This window comes from Aotus nancymaae, unplaced genomic scaffold, assembly GCF_030222135.1.
Source record: "Aotus nancymaae isolate 86718 unplaced genomic scaffold, 86718_ANA_hifiasm-v0.15.2.pri h1tg000029l, whole genome shotgun sequence".
Taxonomy (NCBI): Eukaryota; Metazoa; Chordata; class Mammalia; order Primates; family Aotidae; genus Aotus; species Aotus nancymaae.
Genome location: NW_026988442.1, coordinates 9,660,838 through 9,688,409, shown reverse-complemented (window position 1 = coordinate 9,688,409; position 27,572 = coordinate 9,660,838). Strand labels below are relative to the sequence as shown.

General features: G+C 47.9%; 1 protein-coding gene across 11 annotated transcripts in view; it reads right to left on the bottom strand.

Moving 5' to 3' along the window:
- Positions 1-9,371: 9,371 nt before the first annotated feature.
- Positions 9,372-27,572, bottom strand: part of PDYN (prodynorphin) — a 120,015-nt gene continuing 101,814 nt past the window's right edge. For 2 of the 11 annotated variants that reach the window (XM_012455298.3, XM_064382286.1), the window contains 2 exons: positions 13,391-13,538; positions 9,372-11,560 (listed from right to left, as the gene is read on the bottom strand). In XM_012455298.3, coding sequence (XP_012310721.1) covers positions 10,925-11,560; positions 13,391-13,519 — 765 coding nt within the window. In that variant the 5' untranslated portion in view covers positions 13,520-13,538 and the 3' untranslated portion in view covers positions 9,372-10,924. Of the gene's footprint in view, positions 11,561-13,390; positions 13,539-15,193; positions 15,277-19,075; positions 19,305-21,372; positions 21,458-24,104; positions 24,852-25,744; positions 25,884-27,572 lie in introns of those variants that run through there. The other 9 variants (XM_021665756.2, XM_064382287.1, XM_021665755.2 and 6 more) reach the window with 9 other exon arrangements.

Genomic DNA, 27,572 nt, shown 5'->3' with positions numbered 1-27,572 from the left:
CTGCCCAGGCCACCCTCCAGCTGCCTGAAGTTTCAGGAGGGAGCCCAGGAGGAACCCACAGGGGAAGTTCACCAATGTGCAAAATATGAAGTCTAAATTGTTGTTTTCAGCCACTAAGTTTTAGGGTGGTTTGTTGATGCAGTGAAAGATAAATAAATGCAGCCCTGGGCTGCCCACATCTGACTGTTTCATGAGAAAGAAACTTTGATCTTGTTTAAGGCATGATGGCTTTGGGTCTTGGGTGAACTGAATCCTGATGCACACATGCACCTCTGGACCAGAGATTTTGCTTTGATGTGATACCTCAGTGGCCAGGGTGATTCTCTCTTGCTGCTGATGGATGTGCTAAGCCCTTTTTTTTTTTTTAATCAGTTGCTATGACAACAAGGGACTCCATTTCCTTTAAAGACGTTGGAATCTTGTGTGCAATTAGATTCTGGCCATACCATTACCTAATTCTTCCTTCTGATCTGAGACCAGAGTTCCCCCCACCACTCCCCCCGACACTCCCCCCTTGCCCTCCTCCTGCCCAGGAGGTCAAAGCTGGCTTCCTTTGCTAATCTCCTTATTGCCTAATTGAATTCCGAAACTGTTTCTTGCCCTTGCTGTCTGCTCAGGCCACAACTCAGACATTTAGAGGCTTCCTTTTGGACTCTGCATCTCTCCCTTTCTGGACTCTGAGCTGTAACATCCCCCCAAGTCAAGTTAGTTAGAGAATGAGAGCCTTCTCCTGCTCCAAGCCTCTGTTTTCTTATCTGCAAGGTGGAGACAGTTTACCAACCTAACAGGTAGGCTGGGAGGTCTCTGAGACTCTGTCTACAAACACCTTGCCGTTCTCAGCCCCTTCACTCCCTGCCAAGGCCCCACATGGGCTTCCTGGAACATTGGCAACAAAATCACAGATACTCACTCTATCCTCAGGGACTGCTTGGCTCTTAGCTCCCACAGTCCTCACCAGCCTCTGACCTTCCGAGGGTCCTCAGGCCAGCAGCGCTCCCGCCTCTGGGCCCTTGCTCTTGCTCTTCTCTCTGCCTGGGGTGCCCGCCCCTCAGCGCTTTCTTGGCTGTTCCTTCCCCATCTTTCAGGTCTTATTTTAAACCTCATCTCCCCAGAGAAGTTTTCCCTGACTACATCACCAGAAGAGCCAGCCCATCCCATCAAAAGTAATAAAAACAACATAATGAAATTATAACTTGAATACATAGTTTTTAGCTGAAAACTTATGTCCCACACACAAATGTTTATAATGGCTTTCTTCATGATTGCCAAAACTTGGAAGCAACCAGGATGTCCTTCATTAGGTGAACAGATGAACTGTGCCACATCCATCCAGCAGAATATTACTCGGTGCTGAAAAGGGACAAGCTATTGAACCACGAGAAAACATGGAGGATGCATATTGCTAAGTGAAAGAAGCCGATCTGAAAATGCTACATGCTGTGTGACTCCAAGTATAAGACATAGTGGAAAAGGCAAAACTACGAAGACAGGACAAAGATCAGTGGCTTTCAAGGGTTTGAGAAGGAGGGATGAATAGGCAGACCACGGAGGATTTTTAGGGCAGTGAGACATTTATTTATATATTATGTATTATATATAAAAGTATATTTTATATAACATATTTATACATAATATATTTATATATTATATATTAGTGGGACTAGTATTTTAGTATTATTCTGTATGTTACTGTAATGGTAGATACATGTCTTTATGGGTTTTTGTTAAAACCTATAGATACAAAGAGTGAACCTCAGCAATAGTGTATCAATACTGGTTCATCAGTTGTAACACATGTTCCACACTAACGCAAGATGCTATAACAAGGCAAACTGCAGGTGCTGGGGGGAGGTGAAGAGATGTATGGGGATTCACTGAACTTTCATTTGAGTTTTCTGTAAACACAAAACTAAAAAACGGGTTGGGTGCAGTGGCTCACGCCTGTAATCCCAGGTCGTAGCAGGCAGATCACCTGAGGTCAGGAGTTCGAGACCAGCCTGGCCAACATGGTGAAACCCCGTCCCTACTAAAAATACAAAGATTAGCCAGGCATGGTGGCTCACGTCTATAATCCCAACTACTTGGGTGACTGAGGCAGAAGAATTGCTTGAACCTAGGAGGCAGAGGATGCAGTGAGCAGAGATCGCGCCACTGCACTCCAGACTGGGTGACAGATCAAGACTCCTCCTCAGAAAAAAAAAAAATGTATGTATATAAAATCTATTAATTTTTTAAAAATAAAAGCTCTTACAGCCCTTAATGTATATACACTTACAGTGGGGTTTTCTTTGGCTTATTCCTGTCTCCTCCCCTAGAGAGTGAACTCATGGTCAGTGAGTCCCTGTAACGAATGAATGAGGGACTCAATGCATCAGTTGATAGCCCAGGGCTTGGTGCCTGGGCAGCATTTGTTACGTGGTAAGGGGATATAACTGTGCCACTCTCATGCTTAAAATGCAGGAGTAAATTCCAAGCTCGTTACTGCGGCACATAAAGGCTATCCTGACCCAAGGCCACCTTAGCTGTTCATGCATACAACTCCCTCGGGTGATGTTGGGTCCAAATCTGCCACCTAGGACCCCAGAGGGAGGAAGTTTTCAGTGCTCTTTAAAGCCTTTCACTTCTACTAAAGAGAAAGGCTCTGTCTGAGACCAGTAAGTCTTGTAACACCCTTCTAATGCTTGCAAAGCTTCCTTTTGTCCTGTCCCTACCAGACTTCGGCTTAGAACTGCTTCCTCATGGTATTGTTCCTTGAATTGTTGCTTGAATTCATTGTTATGCCACTTCTATTAAGGGAATATAATACTGGTTTTCCATTCATGGTAATAACATTAAACTTCCTTCTTAAATCAGCTCATTCACGGTTTTTAAAAAGTAAGTCGAATTAAAGAAAAATGTTAAAAGATAGTGTCGACTGTGGCAGATTGCATGTGAATGTCTGAAGTTTAAGAAACACGACATGAATTCTAAAGTCTTTGGAGCAATGACGCGATTATTTGGTTTTTAAGCTGAAATATATGTATCACAGGGTTATTTATGACAGCAATGATAATAACAATGAAAGCAACTCAAATGTTTATCCCATAGGAAGGGTGATCACATAATTTTTCATCCAGGACTCTTCTAAAAGTGAAAGAGGGGCTATTAATATTGACACCAGAGGAAAGGCACAGCCTTGGAACATTCTAGGCAAACCATCGTGTTCATTAGGAAATGCTGAAGTAAACTACAGTATATCAGTTTGCAAACTATTATGATTATGCAGATGTATAATTGACAGTTATAATGAATGCATAAAAATGCTAAAGATATTATAATGTTAAACAAGAAAGGCATATCATCTAGTGTTCAGAGATACCTGGGGAGAATATATGTTACAATATTAATCATAGCTAACTCTGAGAGGTGAGATCAAGGGTGGTATTTGTTTTCTTTCTTGGAGACTAATGTATAAATATGTGTACCTCAGCTTGTTCTAGAACACTCTGATTCGACACACCTGACCATGCCACTTGTTCTCCTGAACTTCTCCACTTGCTTCTTTTGTTCCTGAGTCAAAGTCACACATCACGACCACAGCCCACAGGTCTCGTGTGATCAAGCTCCCCGCTGTGTCTCTGCCCAGCCACCAAAGCCCTCCCTACACTCACCCTGACTCACAGCAGCTCTGTCCTGCCCTCCACAGGTCTCAGTGACTTCCTCAGGCATCCTCAGCCTTCGCCAGGTCTCTGCTCTCCATACCTGCAGCAACCTTTGCTGTTCACACTTCCCTAAGTAACTTTTTATTTGCCCTGTAAGGTCTTTCCTGCTGAACTGCAAACTCCTTGAGCACAGAAGTCATGTGCTAATCTCCAATTTATCCCCATTAGTGTGTTAATCCTCACTATGCCTTGGCCCGGGGCAGGGGCTCCGTAAAGGATCTTATCTGAACCTCTGACTGTTGGTTAATTTCATGGGAATCTTCTTGAAGTGTTTCTGGGTTTCACCAGTGCTCCTTAATGGACAAGAGATACTGTTGCAATCTGTAAAATCAATGAGGACACTGAATAGCAACATTCCCCCATGGATTAAAATACAATTCGATTTGCAAAAATTTGATTTATACATTTTCCAATGATCTATCTTTTGTGTAAAGCAAGTCCCGATTCAGAGATTTTTTTATCCCGAAAAGCTCAAACGATGAGGCGACATTTTTCAAGGCTGAGACGGGAGTGGGGAGAGGAGGGCTCCAGGCTGGCTTCTGCAGACTAGTTTCTTAAATGCTATCTACCACTTCCACTGACAGTGTCTGAGAGTCCTGATGCCTGTGGCTGCGTATTAAGGATAGAACACTGTAACTGGGGCTTTCATCTCCACAAAGAAAAGCTCCCATGTCACTCCTGGTACCTCTGTCTCTTGTGTTCACTTTGGAGAGTGCTGTTCGCTGACAGGGACACAGAATGTTCCCTCGTGCTCCCTGCAGCCTGCTCTTTATACAACGGCCGGCACAGTCCCTTTAAATCTGGGTCAGATCATGTCCCTCCTGTGCTGAAAACCCTCCAGTGGCTCCCATCTGGCCATGGGTCAAAAGTCAACATCCACGGCCCATAAGTGAGGCATCAATACCATAAATTATCCAAACCGGGATCCTTTGAGAGTAAAAGCAGCTCTACAGTCACACGGGGTGACAGTATAAACCAGGGCGATGCAAGGTGTGGGACGCCCTCTGCCATCTGATCTCTTCCAATTCTGCACCCCGTTCCCCACCCTCTGCTCTTACTTATTCCCTTAGCTCCTTACTCTTCTCTACACAAACAGCCACAAACCCTTCTCAAGACCTTTGCATCTGCCATTCCCTCTTCCTGGGAGGCTATTTCCCTCACTCCCTTGCCCAGACACCTACAGGCTAACCTGCTGCACACCTCTGGTCAAACGTCACCTGCCAGAGAGCCTTTGTGCCCTCCCTGAGTGACAGCCTCCCTGCCCCCCGTCACTTGCATCCCTCACCCTGTATTTTCCTTCACAGCACTAGCAAGCGCCTGCGGCCTGGAGACCCTTGTTCATTTGTAGGCAACTGGTCTTCCCTGCTAGAAAGTGAGCCCCAGGAAGTACGGACTTTACTTAATCACTGCTGAATCTCCTGCTGCTAGTCCAGTGCAGGGCACGCAACAGAGGCTTAGTAAATGTTCATCAAAGATTGGTGGAATCTGGGAGGGGAAGGCATTAACACTGACTATGCAGCAACTTTGGGCTGGACACTGTCCCTGTATCCTCTTGCAGGATCTCCCTCTATTCATCAGGGCAGAAACCATCACCCCCATTTTGGGATGAAGCAACTGGGGCCTTGTTACTTAGTTGACTGACAGGTACAGAGTAGGTGTTATGTGTCAGCTTCTGAAAGGACAAAAGACTTTACTGTATTTCACCATCATTTTTTCTACCAAAGAGCAAAGTGTTTGGGAGAGGCTGAAGCCCACCTCCAATGACTGGTTAGCAGAGCTGGGACCATCCTCATGCCTCCAGGTCAGACTCTCAGCCCAGTGCTCCTTGAAGTCCAGACAGAGCATGGATCTTGCCAATAACCAGAAAGCCCTTTCCGATTTCCCAAACCTAAGGACAGGCCTGTAGGAGCTCAGCAGGTGTAACTGGGGTTTAAGAGTGAGACAGATGCACATTTTCAGAAGGCACACTTCATGTCAAAGGTGATGAAGAATGAGGAGAGCCCTGGGAACAAAGAATAATGGGGCTTGGCGTAAGTTAGACAGAGATGAGACAAATCATGGGGGAACACAACAGAGATGCAGATTTACATATTAGAGGGGTGATTATAAATCTCTGTTATAAATCTGCATAGCTAATGGGAAGCGACATGGAGCCAGCGCATGAATCAAGAATGCCGAGATGACTTCTATTAGGGAACCATTGTTCCTGACACTGTCGTGGGGATTTTTGTTGTTTTCACTTTGGGGCCTTTAATTAACAGACAAGCCCCATGGCTGGGCTCATTTGTGTGAAGAGCTTGGAGCCGGGAGTGGGGGTGGGGTGATCCAAATCCGAGGGATCGTAATGATTGCCGTGATCATTATGACAAGACTTTCCTCGCTAGTGATGGTGTACGGCGTTGTCGTGGAAACCGTGTGCTTATTAGTAACGTGCTCTTTTAAGGTTACCGGGATGTTGGCATCCCTTAACCAATGCCCGCTCTGTGATCACTGCACAGTGGCCTTTGTGGCGTGGACAAAGAACCGGTACTCCGCAAGGCCGTCGATATTTTTATTCCAATTCCAACTCCGGCTTGCTCCACACCCCCCACAAACAGCCTATTAAAATGATCTCCTTGAGGCCTCTGGGTCCTGGAAATGTTCTATACTGTGAGCTGAGTGGTGATCACACAGATGTATGCGAATGCAAGGCTCCGTTGAGCGCCACACTTAAGAGAAGTATGCTTTTATAGCATGTACATTACAGCTCTATTTAAAAAAACAAACTGAATTTCACCCTTTTCTTACCACCAGCATAATTTTGTCCCTTCAAAAGGTGTGTGCCTCCCTCAGGTGACATCAGAAATACCATAATCAGAGGCATACCCCTTTAAGAGGGAGCAGCAACATGAAAATAGCATGCATGTATAACCCAGAGCTTCTGCCAGTCATCTTAAAACACATAGAGTCTTAGAATGAACCCAATACAGAGAAGAGAGCCTAGTGATGCAGAGATCATGATAGCCTTATTGAGTCCCTTGATCAAACTCTACCTGAAGCTAAATATCCCTGGATTTTTCATTTATGTGAACCAACGATTACTTGTTTTTGTTGTTGTTGTTTATTTATTTGACCCATTTGAGATAGTTAGGAGTCATAAACCTCTTATGTATCACTTGCACTTCATATTACCAAATATATTATTGAATCCGGTCACTATTTTTCTCTCCATTTGAAGACTGGAAACTGAGGCGCAGTGGCATTCAGTGGCTTGTTCAGAGTCACCCAGGGAAGCAGAATCTGAACCCCATCCTCTGTGGCTTCTATCAGACTTTTTCCATCCTATGCAGATGTGCTTCCTTGACCAAATGAAATCAGTCCAGAATGACTGTGTTCTGCACTTCCTAGCATAAGAGGAAAAGTATTAAAAGTGAAACAGGAGTATTTTTCATAAAAAAGAAAAGATTTAGAACTCACAAAATAGTGGTGAGAGGGTACTGTGTCTTATCCTAAATGTGTTATTGTTTGTCTTACTCAATACTTTAAAAAAATTATCTGCCTAGAGTTTGAAAAACAGATGTCACATGCATATCAAGATCTCTGCAGTCTCTTGGAAATCAGAGAAGGTTTTGCCACTCTAGGGCCACATTTCCCACAGAATATACTCTCCAGTTGGCCCCAATACCCACCAGCTCTCTTTACTCACTGGCATCTACCTACCCTGTGTCAAAATTGACACATTGATAATAAACTTTAATCTGCTTGAATACTTTTGTTGACTTGGATTTCACAACATATTCCTACTCTATACCCTCAGAAGTCCAGCATTCATTTGCTCTCCTACTGTGATCCATGCTCCATTTTCCTCTTGAGAACTTCCCGCTTCCTTCTCCACTACTTCAAGTGGGGTGAAATCCATCCCTGGCTCCAGTGGTGTCCATGTGATTCAGTTCTGACCAAACAGAGCATCACATCCATCTGTCCACAGTGATTGGCATGAGCTTAGGATGGGACACATGACCCAATCAAAGCCAATGAGATGTTAGGACACTTTGATTGAAATTGCAGTGAAAATAGCATGCAGGTATAACCCAGAGCTTCTGCCAGTCATCTTAAAAGCACATAGAGCCTTAGAATGAACCCAATACAGAGGAGAAGAGAGCCTAGTGATGCAGAGATTGTGATATCCTTATTGAGTCCCTTGATCAAACTCTACCTGAAGCTAAATATCCCTAGATTTTTCATTTATGTGAACCAACAAATTACTTGTTTGTTGTTGTTTTTGTTGTTGTTTATTTGTTTAACCCATTGGAGATAGATAGGAGTCCATTTGTTTTCAAGTGGCAGATAGTTCTTCCCTAGAGAATCTCCCAGGCTAGTGACAACAGGATCAGGATTCAATGGGTAAAAATAACAGAAACCTGAACTTCAGTCTGACATAAAGATGGAACTTTCCAACACTGAGTCACTGAGAAGTATGAATACATCGTGGAATCCGAGTCAAAAAAAGTATCAGGCAGTTAAAGTTTATTATCAATGTGTAATTTTGACACAGGGTAGGTGGATGGATAAGATGAACTCAAGCCTTAGGTTCCTTTCACCCTGATGATCCTCTGACTATCCAGAATGACACAGTCCTCATATAAAGGTTTCCTAAATACCCTAGGGAGGTATCTCCTCTACCCTTGTTATCCTATATCTCCATATCCCAACTATTTCCCAGCAATTACCATTATTTTTAATTTTTGATTTATATTGTTGTTTAGGTGTTTATTTCTCTCTCCCCTACTGGACTGTTAGTTCCATAACAGCAGAGACCTTGTCCATTTCATTTTTCTGTACTTCTACCACAAAAGGCCTGCTAAACACAGTAGACCTTTAATTAAGAGTTTGTTGAATGAATAAGGGAATGAATGAGACTTTCCTCACCCTGAGTTTTCTATAAAGTCACTCAGAAAGCCAGTGTCCAAATGGAACTCATGAGGTCTGCAGCCATTAAATCTCACACTCATCCTGTTTAAAGATATCTCATCGACACCATTTAATGCAAAATATCGTTTTAGTAAAGGACATTATGCCATTCAATGGCTAGAGCATCCTTCATCCCTAACTCACTCATCCTTGCCTAGGAACATGGCTGTATCTCCTGTCCTGGTCATCTGGCATAGGAAACGGCCCATGGGAATTATGTGGGCTGCAGACTCCCTCTGCAGCACCTCTCCCCACTCTCCTCATTGTGTTACTCAATGCTCAAGCTTTGTCACCATCCCTTAAGACAATGTAGGAAAGAAAACTCATTTACTGAGCACTTACTGTGCACCAGGACCTTTGCATCTATGAGCTCATCTAACCCTCACAGCAAGTCTACAAACTTGGCACTATTAGTCTTTATTTGATGGAGGAAGGAACTAAGGCTGAGAGAAACCAAATGGCTTAATCAAGGTCGCAGAGATCCAATGTTCAAATTTAAGGCTGTGACACTCTACAGTTTTTGCTCTTTCTGTTATCCCACACTTGGTTTTCCAACCTGAATGTGTGTGTGTGTGTGTGTGTGTGTGTGTGGGGATGTGGATGTATATGTGTGTAACTCTTTATTCCCTAGTACTCTTTTCTGCAAATGTTTTTTTCTCTCTCTCTGAGGACTGAGGCTCACACACATGTGCACGTGCATGTACACACACACCCACCAAGTCATCAGCATCTTTTATTTATTGTACTGGAGGAGCAGGAAATTACACAGGCCCATTAAAGACTAAGCAAATTCCAAGTAAATTGCATAAAATGGGATTTTTTAAAAAGCACACAGAATAACTCTGAAACAATCTATCCATTTCAGAACATCATCAGATACCTGGGGACCGCACATGAAGAGATGTGCTCAGCAGCATCTTATACAAATTATCCAAATTCAAGCCTGTTTCCTCTCCTATCCAGCCCCATCTCCTGGAGCCACAAACCAAAATAAAGTGCCTGGGAATGAGAGAGCAAACGAGAGATAGAGAGAGAGGGCTTTGACTGAAACCAAGACATCAGGAGGTCTCTGCCTCTGATTCAGGGTTATTTGAGTCAAGGGAACTCATTTGGCCTCAAGTACTTAATCATTTTATTCCTCTTTCTGATTTTATTTTGAGACATTAAGAGGAAAGAGGCATCATGGGGGCTGAAGAGGGCCTTTTTCTCTTTCTAGCTGCTGCTTCTGGAGTCCCTTACCCAATGCCCAGTGCATATGTTGGGCCAGATGGCTTGGACCCTTGGCAGCCAATTCAGCTGCTCAAGAACATGGTTGTGCTTAACTTCATCAACTTGACTCTGCTTCAGTTCACCATGGAGTAGAAGCATGATACCGATCAGTTTAATTAGTTTAATGAGGGCTGAGGGAACTGGTCCACATTTTGAGTTTGTTGCACAGAACAAATTGGTTTGCCTTGCTCCCTCCTTGATCATTTAAGCATTCAAGAGACTGTGCTCAATCATTTCTGAAAGGGGTTTTCACTCCCTTCTGTAAGGAGTTGGGCACTGTCCAGGGTACCAACATGACTGGGAGCTCAGGAAGTCAGTTCTTCAAGAGGTGCTATTCCGAACAATGAGGACTCAGAGTACACTGACTAAACATTAAACCCACTAGACGACTGGACCCTCTACTGTAAGGGTTCCTGATCCTATATAAGGCAATGTTTAAGCTTTGTACCTAAAGCATGGTCTCCAAAGTGGGGTGTATAGGAGATCTTTTGAGATTTGGGAATACGATGTTAGAATTTCTGTGTATGATTATTTACCTTATTTTAAAGCTCTACTCTTTGTATGTTTATGAAGCATATACTATCTGCATGAGGGAGCATGCTCAATTTCTTCTGAGAGGGGCATGTGATCCGTTAAGTTCAGAGATCATAGACATACAGATACAAAGAACGTGTCGCTCTGGTTCCCTGGAATTGGAGAGTCATGTGAACAGGTTGAAAGGACTGAGATCACAAGCTGCTGCTGCTGGTGGTAGTTTTAAAGTCTAGGCATCTGAGCCAAGCACTAAGCCTATTGTGGGGAGGGGACATCCACCCTTCCCCATCACAGACCCCAGAGAAATACTGTACTCCCAGGCAGAAGACAGGTGGGCTGAGCTTGGATACTTTGTACACAACGCTGAGTTGAGCATGGGGAAGGGGCATATACAAGAGGATAAATGAGTGAACTCCAACCTGAAAAGGTGTCAGGGGATGCTCCTGACTCTACTCCATGATAAGAGGTGCTTATACATCAAAAAGCTCTCCAGAGTAAGCATTGGGATCTTCCTGAGACCGAGTCACCACCTTGAACTGGCGCCGGAGAAAACCGCCATAGCGCTTCTGGTTGTCCCACTTGAGCTTGGGACGAATGCGCCGTAAGAAGCCCCCATAGCGTTTGTACAGGTCCTCGTGGCCCATGCTATCCCCATCCCCCTCCCCAGCCACCTCTGAGCTCCTCTTGGGGTATTTGCGCAAAAAGCCCCCATAGCGTTTGACCTGCTCCTTGGGGTCCTCCTCAGCGAAATCGAGCGTGCCAGTCTCCATGGCGCCATCATTCAGCTGGGCATCCCTCACCAGCTCAGACTCCGCTCCCTCCCTAAACCCGCCAGAAAGACCCCTGAGCTTCTCCTCCAGGCTCTTGCTCAGAGCATTCTCCTTTGCTGAGATACTGGGGAGGAACTTGCTTTTCTCCAGCTCCTTCAGGAAGGACCTAGAGAGCTTAGCCAGCTCACTGTAGGGCCCCTCTCCAACCGCCTTGCTCCCCAAGTCCTCCTTGGCATTGAGCCCAAGGGTGGAGGGGGTGAGAAAAGACAGAAAGCTCCAGCATCTCTCCCATTCCTCAGAGGGCATCAGGGCAGCCTGGCATTCCAGGGAGCAAATCTGCAAAAGACCCAAAAAGACCACAGTGGCAATGTCACCCCTATCAAATGATCAAAACACATGCACTGCTCTGCCCCAGAGGCTCCTGTCCAGTGTCTGAGAAAACCAAAATGAGCACCACTGCTAAGCCCTGGGCTACCCATGTTCATACTCCTGGTGGTACATAAAGGTAGGGACTTTGTGCCTGTGAGAAAGAGAAGAAGACAGACTTGGAGAGGTGAAATGGCTTTAGACCTAGGACACATGGCTGCAGGTGGCAATTGCCAGAACTGGAAGTAAGATCTTCCCATAATGTCCTGCCTGCTCACCCTTCCCCTTCCATGTCTGACTCCCAGACAGGAAATCCCATCTCCATTAAAAATACAAATTCTCTCCCAGGCTTCCGCAGGTGTGAAGCACGCTGCTAACTCTTGGTAAAGCGGGACAGAGAAGTGCAGAATGGCAGAGAACACACACGAGAGGACACAGGAGCGTTTATCAGGCCTGGGGTGGGGGGCAATGGCATCACTTCATAGGGCCATTGGAAGCATTCAATCATAATGATGATGACAATAGCAGACAATACTGGAACTTGGACCCAGGCCGTCCAACGCCATGAGTCTTTGTGCTTAAACACGCTGCTCTTTGAGATTGAGCACGAGCAGGACCTGACCCATTGTGTGTATCTCTTAGTGGCTATAATTATATATGAAATAACTTATTTTGCCGTGCAGTGGCTCACGCCTGTAATCCCAGCACTTCAGGATTGAAGGTGGGCAGATCACTTGAGACCAAGAGTTTGAGACCAGCCTGGCCGACATGGCGAAACCCTGTCTCTACTAAAAATACAAAAATTATTTGGGTGTGGTGGTGTGCACCTGTAGTCTCAGCTACTCAGGAGGCTGATGTACGAGAATCACTTGAACCCAGGAGGCAGAGTTTGCAGTGAGCTATGATAGCGCCACTGCACCCCAGCCTGGACAATGGAGCAAGACTCTGTCTCAAACAAACAAAAATAAACAAATCAATAACTTCTGGCCAGGCATGATGGCTCACGCCTGTAATCCCAGCACTTTGGGAGGCTGAGGTGGTCAGATCATTGAGGTCAAGAGTCTAAGACCATCCTGGCCAACATGGTGAAAATACAAAAATTAGCATGCATGGTGGCGTGCACCCATAGTCCCAGCTACTTAGGAGGCTGAGTCAGGAGAATTGCTTGAACCCGGGAGGCAGAGGTTGCAGTGAGCTGACATCGCACCACTGCACTCCAGTCTGGGCTACTGAGTGAGACCCTGTCTCGGAAAAAGTAAGTAAATAAATCACTTCCTTCACTATCTCATGGAATCAACTCCATTTTGCAGAAGAAACCGAGGAGATGCTAAGACCCAGGAGAGGGGTCAAGGCTTTGATCCTGTCAACCAGATCCTGTCAATCTTTGCATTTAGGGGCGGTGGAGACAGCTCCTGTCATGGAACTGTCTAGATTTGGAGGTGCCCAACAGCCCAGGAATAAGAAGCCCTAAAAATTCAATCTAGAGCTGCTGATGGCCAAAGTCAGCACCACCTCAGGGATGACACTCCCTGTTGCCAGGCATCTCTCTCCCTGGAAACCTGAGTCTCTGCCCTGGCCTGAGTGAACCCATGCTGATGAGGTCTGGGGTGGGGATGGGAGAAGGAAAACAGCAGTGCCTCATTTCCAGGCCATCTACAGGGCAGGATGCCTGCCACACTGCACAGGTGGGACGGATCTACAGGACAGCATGCAGCTGCGCAGGCCTGCAACCTCCCCTCTCTGAGCTCCCTCGCACAGGCCCCAGGACCTGGGCATTGAAGAACCTTGCCTGAAACTTACCAGGGGGTTGATGGGTTTGGGCCCATCCCGAGTCTTTATAGTACACAAGGAGCACCACGACAGGCAGTCCGCTGTGGCGGAGGGGAGCACGAGGAGGCAGCCAGCCAGCACCAGCCCCTGCCAGACCATCCTGTCTCAGCTCTTCCTGCTGGGGAGGAAGAAAGAGAAGAAGTCCGTGATCACCACTCTGTAGGGTGTGTTCAAAGCCCACAAAGTCGTTTCTTTAACTCCCGCCCGCAGCACTGCAAAGCATTCTGATTCCCAGTCTACAGCCAAGAAAACAGAGGCCCAGGGAGGTAAAGTGAGGGCCTTGAGGCCAAGGGTCAAGGAAGGGAATGAGCACCCACTGTATGCCCAGAGCTTTCCTGAACATTCACTTCCAATCTGCACAATAGTTCTTCAAGGTGGGCTGTGCTAATTTCATTCTACAGATGGAGAAGTTGAGGCTTAGAGTGGGGAAGTGGTTGCACACAGCTAGGAAGTGGACAAGCCAGGCTTGCTCTGGGTCTCTCAGACTTCAAAACCCACTTTGACCACCCGCCAAGTCAGAAGATACTTGGCTATATGCTTTTCTGAGTTCTTCGAGGTCTTCATCCTTGTGTCCCAGGCTGTCCCAGGTCAGTCCTTTCTGCTTTGTGAAGGCTCCGGAATTTTTCTCTCCCACTCTGGGACTGTCAGCTCCACCGTCACTCCCTCTCCCTGCTGGCCTCCCGGCCTCCAGTTCCTTCTCTGATCTTTCCTTCCCACTCTGAAATGGCCTTCTTGGCAATTTCAATTCTGTGATCAGACCCACTGGGTGTGGTCAGGCCTGGCCCTTCTGCCTAAATGTCAGGGCACCCCCAGTCCCTTTCCTCTAATCCCACACTTCAGCTCTGGGCTCCAACCACATCAGCTTCTTGCAATTCCCTTAATGAATGCATCAGGCTCTGCCCCATCCCCGGGCCCTTGCACATGCTATTCTCTCTGCCTGGAGAAACCTTCATCGCCTCTTCTGTTACCTGTCACTTAGATCCTGGATTAAATATTACTTCCTCCAGGCAGCTTTCCCTGATTGCCTAGGCTGGATGAGATGCTCCTCCTTCCTATTCTCCCAGCAATGTGTGCCTATTCCATAAAAATAGTCTACTATTTGGTAATTAGCTATGCAAGTCTTCAGGCTCCGGTTCCGCATCTTGTCTTTTTCTCTGAAGTAGTCACTCTGTCCTCAGACATGCCAAGCTTGCTCCTGCCTCAGGGTCTTTGCACTTTCTGTTCTTCTGCCTGCAGTATTTTGACTCAGATGTCTACATCACTAGCTCCTTCTTTGTCATTAAATTAATTGCCACATTGGTAGAGAGGCATTTACTGATCACTCTGTCTAATGAAGCCTCCTTGGTCTCTCTCTTACATCACCTTTTTTTTTTTGGCATCAGAACACTCCCTCCTCATAGTCTCCTATCTATTTGACGATTGGTTGTTGGTGGTGGTGTCTATGCTGTGGTTATCGCCTCTGCAATAGAATGTTAGCTCCTTGAGGGCGCGGCCCCTGTCTTACTCTCTGCTGTATAGTGGCTCCTAAAAACCTAGCCAGCACATCATACGTCCTCAATAAATTGCTGGCAGATGAAGTAATGCTTCATAAATATTCTGTTAAAAGTTGTCTATTTTGCTGGGCACGGTGGCTTACACCTATAATCCCAGCACTTTGGAAGGCTGAGGCAGCCGGATCACCTGATGTCAGGAGTTCGAGACTAGCCTGGATGATATAGTGAAACCCCATCTCCACTACAAATACAAAAATCAGCTGGGAAGAGTGGCACGCACCTGTAGCCCCATCTACTCAGGAGGCTGAGGCAGGAGAATCACTTGAACCCAGGAGATAGAGGTTGCAGTGAGCCAAGACCGCCCCACTGCCCTCCAGCTGGGCAACACAGAGAGACTCCATCTCAAAAAAAAAAAAGAAAAGAAAGTTGTCTGTTTCATAGTAAGCCCTTTGTAAATCAAATATCAAGACTCAGAGCCTTGCTATTTGATTTATGAGGGCGCAGTGCAGTTCTCCCAGCTGGAAGTTCCTAGTTCCCCTGAGACACCCCACCCACCTCAGCCCGGCCAGGGGCTTCACTCTTGGCCCAGCAGGGTCTTTGTAACCTGACACCACCAATCTGCTCTCAGAAAGGGCTGTCTTTTCCTCCGAGTTTCCCACTCCTGCAGACTGCCTTGTTTGCTCAGGTGTTCAGGGTGTTTTGAAGCTTCCGCTCCACGGGCCCCAGAACCCCATGCTGTAGCCCAGAGCAAGGTCTCTGGTTAAAGCACGAAGTAGGCAATCCTACCCCAGTTGCCATTTATCGAACCCCTACTGCTCTAAGTTCTTCAGTTCATCACCTCATTTATTCCTGCAGGGAAGTGGGCACTTCTGGTCTGGTGAATTGCCCGTGTCCTACCTCGAATAGTGAAGCTGGGGTGCAAGGCCTGTTCTGTGTGTCCCCCTACCCTTAAAGACTACAATTTCTAGAGCAACTTCACTTCGTTAACAGCTGCACCCTCTGTGAGATCCAAGGGGCTTTATATACAAAGCCCTCGACTTGTGTATTATACTCAGCCCACCCACAAACTGTAAGAGATAGGCATCACTAGCCCCACTTTATAGATGAGAAAACTGGTGCTCAGAGAGGCTTGGTAAATCTCTTGAGGTCACACAGCAATTCAAGGCGCAAGCTCTGGCCCATGTGCCTTTCTTGAGGCTGGCAAGGTCTGCTCCCCTGAACCAGGAAGGCTCAGTGGAAAAGTCAGGGAAGCGGACTTGTGTCTATCCTGTGTCTTTCTCCTCCCCTTGAGTTTCTTTCACACTTATCAGCTGTGGGGTGGATTACGGTTCCCGGCCAGCAAGCTGTACAAAGCAGGCAGCTCATGTTTTCTCTGATATCGGCAATGGCTGGGCTGGCCTGTTAGAAGATTAGCAGTGAATTAAGACACTGGGGAGGGGGTGTCGACCACACCATCCACCTCCTGGCTGAAGGCTTCCCACACAGCTTAGCTGCTAAGGCAGGGGACTCACTTTAAGATCTCGTTGTCTCAGGCAAAAAATAGTGTTGACATCCTTGTCTTTTATCCATTAACTTTATATTTAACGATAATTCTGGTTGGTCTGATGGTAATTAAGTACTCGTGATGTTCTGAGCAACTCTCATGGATTAACTCATACATATTCACAGAAACTCTACCACATCAGTGCTATTAGCATGCCCACATTACAGATGAGAAAACTGAGTTAAGATTCCAGAGCCTGCCACAATTCTACAGTGAGCAAGTGGCAACCCCGGGATTTGTGCCAGGCTGTCTGGCTCCAGAGCTACCTTCGTAACCGCTGTGTACCACCCAGGCCCATTCAGTCCCCTTATCTCCAGGGTCCATGTCAACCTCCACCTGGTTCTGGAGTGGCCTCCAATCTTTCCCTCCTAGATACCCTCCATGCAGCAGCTGGAGGACCCTTCTGAAATGCAGATCTGACTGGACCTCTGCCCTGTGTCCACTGGCTTCCAGAGGAAGCTTGTCCCCATCACCTAGCACCCCAGGGCTCTCCTAATGCCAACAGCTGACACGAGTGCTCCCTGTGTGCCTGGCCCTGTGCTCAGAACTGTGTGTGCCTCAAGAACAGAAAATCAAACACCGCATGTTCTCACTCATAGGTGGGTGTTGAACAATGAGAACACATGGACACAGGGAGGTCTGTCGAGGGGAAACAGGGGAGGGACAGCGGGAGGTGGGGAGTGGGGGAGAGATAGCATGGGGAGAAATGCCAGATATAGGTGATGGGGAGGAAGGCAGCAAATCACACTGCCATGTGTGTACCTATGCAACAATCTTGCATGTTCTTCATATGTACCCCAAAACCTAAAATGCAAAAAAAAAATAAAAAACTGTGTGTGCCTTATTGTAAGGTGGTCCTCATGACAACTCCATAAGGCTTGTGTGTTGTGCTTGAGGATGACAAAGAGGCCAGGGTGGATGAAGGGACATAAGGGGAGAGATTGGGGTAGAAAAGCAAAGAGGTGGACAGAGGATGGGTAATGTCGGTTCTCATAGGCCATGGGAGAGTTTGCATTTGATCTAAATGTGACCAGAAGACTAAGGAAGTTTGAGTAATTGATGAATGAATGAATGAATGAATGAATGGTGTCCCAATGCCTCATACAGGGCTAGAATGAGAGCAGGAGCTGCACATCAATTGGTTATGAAAATAAACAGGCAATATTTTAAAATTAGGAAACTTTTACATTTTAAAAACATCTCAATTTTCAATGTGTCTTGAAAAAACAAAAGGCCTGGGGACATGGAGCCTCCATTCCAATATGGCAGCAGTCACAGAGGAGGAACCAGGCTGCCCATCACCACTGTCACCACCGGCTTCCCTCACTGCAGAGTGCCTGACAGACACGTGAGTCTGCAGCCCCTGAATCCCCCACTCTAACCTGGAGAAGCAGCGTGGGGTGGGAGGGGCACACCTGGTGAGAAAGGAGAGGTGGGACCTCAAATTCCTTCCTGACCCAGAAGCAGGATCACCAAGTGGTCAGCAACATGGGCTCAGGTCCCAGTCCACCACTTACCACCACTTTAGGGAAGTGACTTAGCTTTGCTGTGCCTCAGTTTTCTCTATAAATGGGGCTAATAATAATGCTTCAGAGGGTGGGCAAAGAATTAAATAAATGATCACATTTGAAGCACCTGGCATGTGCTTGAAGCACCTGGCACACAGTAGGTGCTTTACAGGGTGGAGTATGAAGGCTCCAGTCTAGTCTTACTTGAGCTGTAGGAGATAGGAAAAGAAGAGGACAGAAAGGTGAGATCATAAAGAGCTTGGCACACTGCAGAAACGAAAAATCCTGCTGCATGAATTCACTGCCATGTACAGAGGGCCTGCTGGGTGTCGGCCTGAGCTGAGTGCCCTTCACCCATGATCTTGTCAACCCACCAACAGCCACCAATTCTCAGGAGCTTACTGGGTGCCAGGCTGTGCATTACTGCTTTGTACATATTAGTTCCAATCCTCACAGCAACCCCAGAGGTGCATGGTTTTTTTTTATACCCATTTGACAGAGGGTCAGACCGAGGCTGGGAAAGGGGAACTTGCTTCTCCAAGTTCACCTGGACTCATGGACGGGGGAGTTGGGCTCCTGTCCAGATCCCTCTGGGATAAAAGGGAACCCTAATAGAGACACACTGGCCCTCACATTTTCCTAGGAGATCCTATTTCCTTCCTTTTATAGGATAAATACATTACTGAACAATGTCAGATGGGCCCCAGGGGGAAGCATTTCGACCTTTCTGATGGAGATTTGCCAAGGCATGGAGCTGGGAAGTCATACATAAGAGAGAGCCCTGCCTGCCTATCATGTCTGATTAGGGATGGGCCGAGGAGGAAAGGAACTTTGCCGATCATCGGGGTGAGGAGTGGGAAGCAAGCCCCCACTGGTAAGCAGGAGGTGTGATGTCGGCGTCTGACCCTGATGGAGGACTGCATGGTCCTTTTTCACAGACTTGGCGGAGGACCAAGAGACCACACCAAGAAAAGTCCTTTGTACTTGGCAGTTTGGGAAGCTTTTTCTCAGCCTCTACCTCGGGTGCTTTGTAATAGCCAAGTAGGGGAAAGAGGGGCTGATGGGGCAGTGGGGTGATTCTCCCCTAACGGCGGGGGTGTTTCAGACTCACCAGCCTCCCTAATTGCATGAGCCAGTTCCTCATGTAAATCTCTTTCTGTGGATAAGCACACCTCATCGGTTCCGCTTCCCTGGAGAACCTGGCTAACGCGGCACCCATGCCCCTTTGTTTGCATCTGTATCTGTGGTTGTTTTCATGCTGCAAAAGCCAAGTTAATTGTTGAAACAGGGTCTGTAGGGCCCAAAAAGCTCAAAATATTTCCTCTCTGGTCCTTTACAGACAAGGTTTGCTGACCCTACTTTCACTGGTTTTATAAACATTTTATGATTCTAATAGTTTTTAAGCTAATTTTCTTGAGTCCTCAGGCACGTGAACATATTATCAGATAATAAAGCATTTCTTATGCCTTGCTAGTGGATGGATCTCTTACCAGGTCAGGTGGGTTTCCCAGGGGAAGAGGCAGGAAGCAACTGGCCTCATTCTTCAGCCCTGAGCCCTTTCTAGTTGCCTGGGCTGCTCTCCCAGCAAATACTGAGAGGACCTGGGGAGCCTTGCCTTGGGATTTTCCTTTTCCTTGAGACGGAAAGACACGGGCTGTGCAGTCAGATGGTGCCACCTCCTCCTCCAACCTCAGTCTTCTCATCTGTGAATGGGGTGTATCATCTCCCTGCACTGACAAAGCATCGCTTAAAGGGTCAGCACAAAGTAGACCCTCTTGTCACCCAGGGCCCAGAGTTCCTTGAAACGGAATGATCTTTTTACTCTCTTAGCACCTCGATGATACTTCTATATTGTAGACATCTGAGGACTCAGAGGAGCCACAAGCGTTTTTATTTAAAAAGCCAGCACGGAATAATAATGGCTTGATTTAACATCGCAATTATCTCTCTGAGCACTTTAGCGCATATGATTATCCCTATTTGATGGAAGAGGAAATGGGAAAAGGTAGAAATGAAGTCACTTGTTTAAGGTCACATCATGAGTCAGGAGGGAAATGGAGACAGAACTCCAGCCGCCCACACCCGAACCATGACTCCCACTAAAGAGATGGCATTGTTTCAATGACCCTGCAATGACAGCCATCCTAACAGCCAGCAAGGACTGAGCTGCTGTTCTGCACCAAGCCCTGTGCCCTCCAGATGCTTCCCCTGGACCCCACGGGACAGGGTCTAATACGACAGGCTTGGGATCCAGATGGGAAGGTGAGAATCAAGTGATGAAGCGCCCCCTGCGGTCACAGAGCATGGCAGAGTTGGAACCCTGAGTCTGTCTCATTCCCCATTTAGGGTGTAGCTCTGAGAAGGGATGAGCTCTTTGCTCCCCACTTTATCTCAATTATTTCATTTTTGCCTTGAGGAGAATCCAGTGGGCTGGGAACTATCAGTTCCATTTTCCAGATAAGGAAAACGAGGCTCAGAGAGTCTAAAAGACTGCATCAAGACCAAGAAGCAAGGAAACAGCAGAACGAGACTGCAAAGTCAGTCTGCTGACTCCACTCCACAAACCATCCTGAGGCCTAAATATGTGTCAAGTGTCTTTTGGATAATCTCCCAAACTCTGACATTCCTGACACTGAAACCGTTTCGGGAACTTTTAAGCCACACTCAAAAATCTAAAGTTCACCCCTGTGGGCCTCCAGGAGGCTGGCAAAGGGAGCCCCGAACCCGGAAAAGTAGTGCCCCTTGTTAGCTGCTAGTGTCATAACAAAAGACCAATGATCAATGGGTGGGGAGGAGGCTCGGGTTCTGAACAGAAAGTAAACCCACCCTTGAGCCTGGCAAAGATCAAAGCACAGGATCGGATGAGGGTCCCATTTGGTGGTCGGCTGCATTTGCGGTGCAGAGACCAGAGGGAAAGACGGCTTTGCAGGCGATGGTTGTGGTGGGATCATTCACTGCATATTTAAAAGAACGTTTTTCAAGAGCAAGGTTTGGCTGGAACCACCACCCTTTTTGTTATCTGGTGCAATTAAGGGATGGGGAGAAAGGCAAAAAGAGGGTGAACCAGAGAGATATGGAGATGAAGAGAAACAGAGAGAGACGTAAAAAGAGAGAGTTAGAGACATGGACACAGAGAGAAAGAGACAGGCCCAAAAGAATGGCAGAGGTGAGCCTGCACACACAGAAAAAGAGACCAAGACACCGAGGAAAAGCAGAGACAGGTGGAGGCCCATGTGGGAAAAGAAAAACAAGATGAGACATAGAGGTGGGGAGAGGACAAATGGAATAGAAGGGGAGGGGGTGAGGAGGAGGAAGAGGAGGGGAAGAAGAGGGAAAGAAGAGGAGGGAAGTGAACATACAAGAGAGAGAAGCAGGGAGGGAAAGTAGCTTTTGATTCAGGACACTGACCTGCTGTGTGAGTCACGGACACCAGTTTTATCCTCTGCTGCTCTGAGTCTGCCCTTTGTTCCTAGGGACCGTCGGGCGAGAGACCCTGCCACATAATAACTGCTCAGTAAACCGTTGTCAAATTAAATCAAATTGTCCAGGAGGAATAGGACAGGGACCAAATGGCAGTTCAAGCCAAAGCATCAACAAATTGCCTCAGTGCATATGTCTGCAGCTCGTGGCCAGCCGCTCTGGCTAGTGGGATGACCTGGATGAACTCTGGGAGGAGCCCCCTGAGCCACTGTCCTCCTGCCAGGAACATCAGTCTGGATCCAGGCTGGAGAGATTGATGAGGCTGCGCTTCAAAGCACTAACAGACCTCTCTCCACATCGAGGGTCCGATCCTGGGCTCACGTGGGTGTCTCCAGCCGACGTTAGCCAAAGTGGCTAGCTCTGTCTCAGTGAAACAGGTTTATCACTTCATCAGAGCCAACAAGATGAGCTGAGATGAGTGAATACGGTGAGAGAAATCAGCTGTGTAACCACACTTTCTCAGGCATGCGTTGAAATTGAACCAGTAATTATTGATCTCTCTTACAATGATGGAAGAGATCTAATAAATACAACCAACTGTACAAGAATGACCCAAGGAGGTGGGCAGTGGGAGAGGGAATTAGGGAGTATCGATCAAAGAGAGACTTCATGATCCCGATGTAGCAGATGAAGAAATAAAGAGTCTTCTGTTGGGATGGGGAGAGAAAAGGAGCACCAGCCCCACAAATGAAAATTATTAGACATTAGATTGTATTTCCTGGACATAGCACACAGCACGATGGAGTGGGATGATCAGCGATATTATAACAGATGGAGGGAAAGGTCTACCCTCATCACTTTGGAATGGTGAAAATCTGAGCAGTCATACCAGCATTTATTGAGCACCTACTGAAATGCCGGGCATAGTGCTGTATACCATTGGAGGCTTGCAATAACCTTAGGAGGTGAATATTACCATTATTCTCATCATACAAGTAAGAAAAGTAAGACTCAGAGGACAGCTACTGTTCCAAAGTCACAGAGTAAGTGAGTGGTGGGATCTGGGATTTCAGCCCAGCACTGTCTCAGGTGTTGTGAGACACACGTGTAGATGACAAATGGAAAATTCCTGGCCCTTGGAGTTACTTCAAGAAACCCTAACTCCTTCCACGTGTTTTAAGATCGCAAATTTCTCAGCCCCAGAGCCGATCCCTTTGCCTGCTCCCTTAAAGTGTGCTTCCTTCCGCCACATAGCCTCAGGAACCAGTGCGGCATCCCACTCCCAGCTGCCAACGGAGACACAGGGTTTGCCTGCCACCCATCACACCTCTAACACAGCTGGGGCAAAGCAGTGGGCTTGAGATCCCGTCAGTGAACGCAAACCACCCCCAGGCAGCATAACTCATCGGGTTGGGCTGCTGCAATAGCACCCCCACGCAGATCTCAACGCCTGGAGATAAATGACCTGCAAAAATAGAACAAAGGCAAGGTGTGGTGGGACTGGGGGAGAAGATGAGGGGAAAGAGGAGGAAGGTGCCACAGGGGGACGGGAGTGAGGCCCGGGGTGAGAAAGAACAGAAGAGGATCCACATTCTACAGTGCTTTGCAACGGATCTCGACTGGGATGCCTGTCAAATTCAAAAGGCAAGCCTTGTATATTTCAGCAACCTTGGAAGAAAGATGATAATGAAGACTTTTGGTCTGTGGGAGGGGAATTGAAATCAGATCCAATAATCGAAAGAGCTTGTTTCCCCTGGGAAGCCTGGAGACTTAATTAAGTAATGTTTGTTGAGCTTGGAGGGATTCTTGATAAAAGATACCCACGAAAAAGTAAGCATTGCAGAATTTACTCTTCAACCTTGGAGTAGTCAGCAGGCTTTTTTTTTCCCCCTGAAACTCATCAGCTTTTAGCTAGAATCAAACTTTGAGATTTGGTACTTTTCTGAATGTGGGTCTCGGGACCAGTGAGCAAATGGCTTTCATTTTGAGCTTCCTCCCGGCCTTAGACTCCTCCGGCTGTAATTAATAGGAGAGCAACAAGTCCTTTCCAAGAAAAATTGACACGATAACGCCTGCTAAGCCTGGGTCGCCAGGGTTGTTGTCACTCCCTTTTCCCATTCCCTCCCAACAAAACAACCCCAAACTTCATCCTGTGTCAAGTTCCACTGAAAGAAGCCACTCAAACCAGCGCCCTGTCAGCAATTAAACACAATCCGAAAAGAATGAAAAGGCTGTACATTGATGTACATATTATGTGATAAATGCCAGAGCCTTGGCTCTCATTAGTGTCCCCAAGCCCTTGTTCTCTAAGTCCAGTGAGACTCATTGACCTTTAAAATCACCCTGATTAGAAACCTCTCACTTCTCCCGCCCAGGGTGTCCCATTCTCCCCGGACCTAGGAATGGCATGGGAACTGCTGTGCGGGAGGCTGCACGGGGGAGGAGACCCTGGAGCCAAAGCCAAAGAGTGGTCCTCTTGGGAGACAGCTTACCACCTGTTTCAGCCAGAACTGTACAGAAAGGGAGATTCCAAAGAGCGGTCAGTCTCTCACTGCTCTGGCTTTTGTGAACTAGCCTCCTAACTGTAACTACCTTTGCTAGATCATCAGACCCAAACCTAAAATCCCCAGCCCGAGCTCCCACCACCTCTAGGTCCAGATGACCAGGAATAAGCAAATAAAACCAAGAGAGAGAATTCCAGGGCCCCTTCTGGATATTACCTGTGCTCTGCTTTGTCCCTGGGCAGCTTCTGGCTGAGCAGGTCAGAGGTGGCAGGTGGCGGGTCCAAGACTCAGGGGCCTCCCTGACTCCGGCTCGGGAGGAGGTGCTAAAGAGGTGGCTGTGAGCACCACCAAAGCCCCTTCGAATGGCAGTTCTGGTGCCTCTTCCCCCCTTTTATGGACGAGAGCCTCCCCTGTCGCTCAGCCCTTGCTGAGCACAGGCTGCTGGGAGCCAATGGGGAAGTGGCTGAGTGCAGTCAGAGCTCAGACCCCCAGGCCCTTCAACTCGAACTCCCTGGGCCCGACACAATAGGCTTCTCTTTGTGACAGGGATGTGGAGGAGGAAGGCAGCCTTGTTGGGGAGGGGGGCGGATTCTGGGTGTAGTGCTGTTTGTCACTTGAAATCCGGCCACTTCATTTTCTGATGCGTTTCTAGGAGAGTGTCACAGGAAAAAGGAGACAGGGAAGGAGAGACAGAAGAGTTAGAGAAAGACAGAAAGACACAGAAAGAATGAGAGAGAGAGTCAGAGAGAAAAACAGATAGAATCAGAAATGGAGAAAGGCAATGTCAGACCTAGGGAGCGATACAAAGGAGGAGAGAAAGAGAAAGATAAACAAAGAGACAGAGAGTGGCAGAGACAGGGAGACAGGTAGCAACACAGGGAGAGAGAGGCAGAGCAAGAGAGAAGGAAACTAACCAGGAAGACAGTCAGACTCAAAATGCACTGATCCACAGAAGGACAGACGCGGAGACAGACAGGGGCTGAGAGAATCTTCTGATCATGGGAGAGCGGAGGGAGATGGCAGTGGAATCGGCAGGCACGTGCGCGGCCCGGTGTTGTGTGCCGTGGCAACTCTGTGTTGGCTGGTGCACGCGTGCGCTGGAATCTTTTTGTGTGTACATTTGCCTGCAAACGGCATTCGGCTCTGGTACATGCCTGAGCTGGTGCCAGGCACACGAGCCCTGGCAGAAGCACAGCTCTTCCCCGACAGCCAGGAACTGCAGTTTAGTTTTCTCTGGCGGCAACACAAAATGAATAGCACGAGAAACCCCCCAAAATATGGGCTGCGGTGTGCCTCAGCACACACCCTGGGTGAGGGACACGCCCACCGCGATGTACCCCTGGCCTGGGCCAGCGGCAGCTTGAAGGTTGCACTCTTCATTACTACAAATACCTCCCAGAACATGGGGTCTCTGAGTTTGGAAGAGAACGTACTTCTCTTCTCAGTCAACAGCAGACAGTTTGTGGTGGGAGGCACAACTATTTCAGAAGTCTGGCAGGGCCTCCTGTTTTGTAGGCCTCTGGCTGCACTAGGCACTTAGCTGGAGTTGTTAGATCTAATCCTCATGACCTGGCCAGGATGTTAGTATTTTCCCCATCTTGCAGATGAGAAAACAGAGGTTTGAGCGCTGAGAAACTGGCCTAAAGACACAGCAAGTAAGTCATCCAACTAGAATCCAAAGTCAGGTTGATCTGTCCTCCAAGTTTCTGCTCCCTCCCTCACCTCTCCCCAGGCTTGAACCTGCCCACACTGAGGGGTGGGGGCCAGGTTCCTTCTCTGGGACTCAGCCTCTTCATACACAGGCTGTGCTTAACGACATTTAAGATGTGAGTTTGAGTTTCAGGTCTGCCACTCACCTTCTGAGAGACCTTGGACAAGCTGCCAACTTCAGCCTCCAACTGCTCATCTGTACAATGGAGACAACAGTATCATGGGGCTCTTGGGCTCTTGTGAGGGCAAAAGGAGGACGTGTCGATAGCACTTAATGCAGCCGGCACGAGCAGGTGTTCCACTCCCATCATTCCTGATAAGCCACATGGCTCCAGCTCTGACGCAGCAGGTTCTCCCAGGCAGCCTCCTCTCCCTGCGCCTGGCTCATTACAGGCTCACATGAGGAGGAAGTAGAAGGGCTGTTTGCCAAGCACCTACTACATCTCAGACATTTCCACGTTCCATCGCATCCTCACAAGAAAACCCGTGGTGTGGATCTCACAATGCGTCCTCAGATGGAGAAGGCAGTGGAAGTTCAGAGAGGCCCCAGCCACCCAGGGAGGGAGGAGGAACTGAGCCCCATCCCTCAGGCCCTGAAGTCACAGACCCCCCAACACACTCCCCTCTGGATCCACAGCCTCATTTCCTTCTCCTTTCTGTCTTCTCTTCCCGAGGCGGCACAAGGAGTCTAACTGGCAGGTGCAAACAACTCCGGGTGCCCTATGCGGAAGCCCCTGCCCAGCGTGTGACAGCCACAGCGCAGGGTCAGCGGGTACTTGGCCACATCTCAGGTTGGCTTCCCTCCTGGAAGCCAGAGGACTTGGGTGGAGTCTACTCATTGCCACCCTGGGAATCTGGGAGCCCAAGAGTGAGCGTTGTCTTCATCCCCAAGCCCAAAGCCTCACTCCAGCTGCTCTCTATCCCCATTTTTCATTTCCTCCTCCTCCTCCCAACCTCTGCCTCTATAAGCTCTTGGTAATAACCTTCGAATAGACAGCACAATGGCTCCTGTGGCTGGAAGTCAGTGCAGGCACTAGAAGAGCAAAGAAGCAGGGGCCTCTCCTGACTGTTACTCACCAGAGAGGTCAGGGTGGTAAGAGTAGAGACACTCGTGGATAATCCCCATTAAGCCACTGATGTTTAATATCCTTCACCCCCTGAGTCTACTGTCACCTCAAGAGCAAATAGTTCCTGCATTTGCTTTTCCTCTCCTTCCGCAGCATCCTTTACACACGCACACATAGGAGGAGGCCAGGAGCAGCCTTCCCCGTCAGTACTGGAGAACCTTGCTCTAAAGCCACCCTCTTCCGGGCTCGGTGATGTACCAGTCATGGTGCAGCCCTGTGGACAGCAGCCCAGAGGGTGGGTACCATGGCTCGGCCAGGCTCACTTGGGCTTAGATCCCGATGCCACCGCTTCCTCACTGCGTGACTACTATGGATACTTCGCCTGAGTGCCTGAGTCATCTTCTGAAGAAAGGAGGATGCTGCTAGCTTTTATACAGATGTCAACACTCATTCCAAAACTCTAGCATGCTCCCTTCCCTGCACGTCCTCCACATGACGAGTCTCTATTGCAGTTCTCGAGGTGGGCAAAAGGCAAATAATAAAGAAAAGGAAATACTTAAAACAACCAGCCCTCAAATCATTCTGTCAGGTAGGATTCAGGAAGCACAGGGTGGAAGATAGAAAAGTTAAGAAACAAAGCCAGCATTTCTGAAGGGCTGTCTGCTACCAGGCCCCGCTGTAAACCCTGGACACCAATCGACACCTGATTCTCCCCACCATTCTGCCATTAGATGCAATTCCTGCCCCCACCTTACAGAGAAGGAAACAGAGGCTGGGAGAAGTTACGTCACTTGCACAAAGCCGTGCAGCTAGAAAGTGGCAGAGCACAGCCTGATCCCAGGCCGTCCGACTCCAGGCTTGCATCCCAGCCATGAGCTGCGCACTCCTGGGCTTCCCCTCCTGGCTG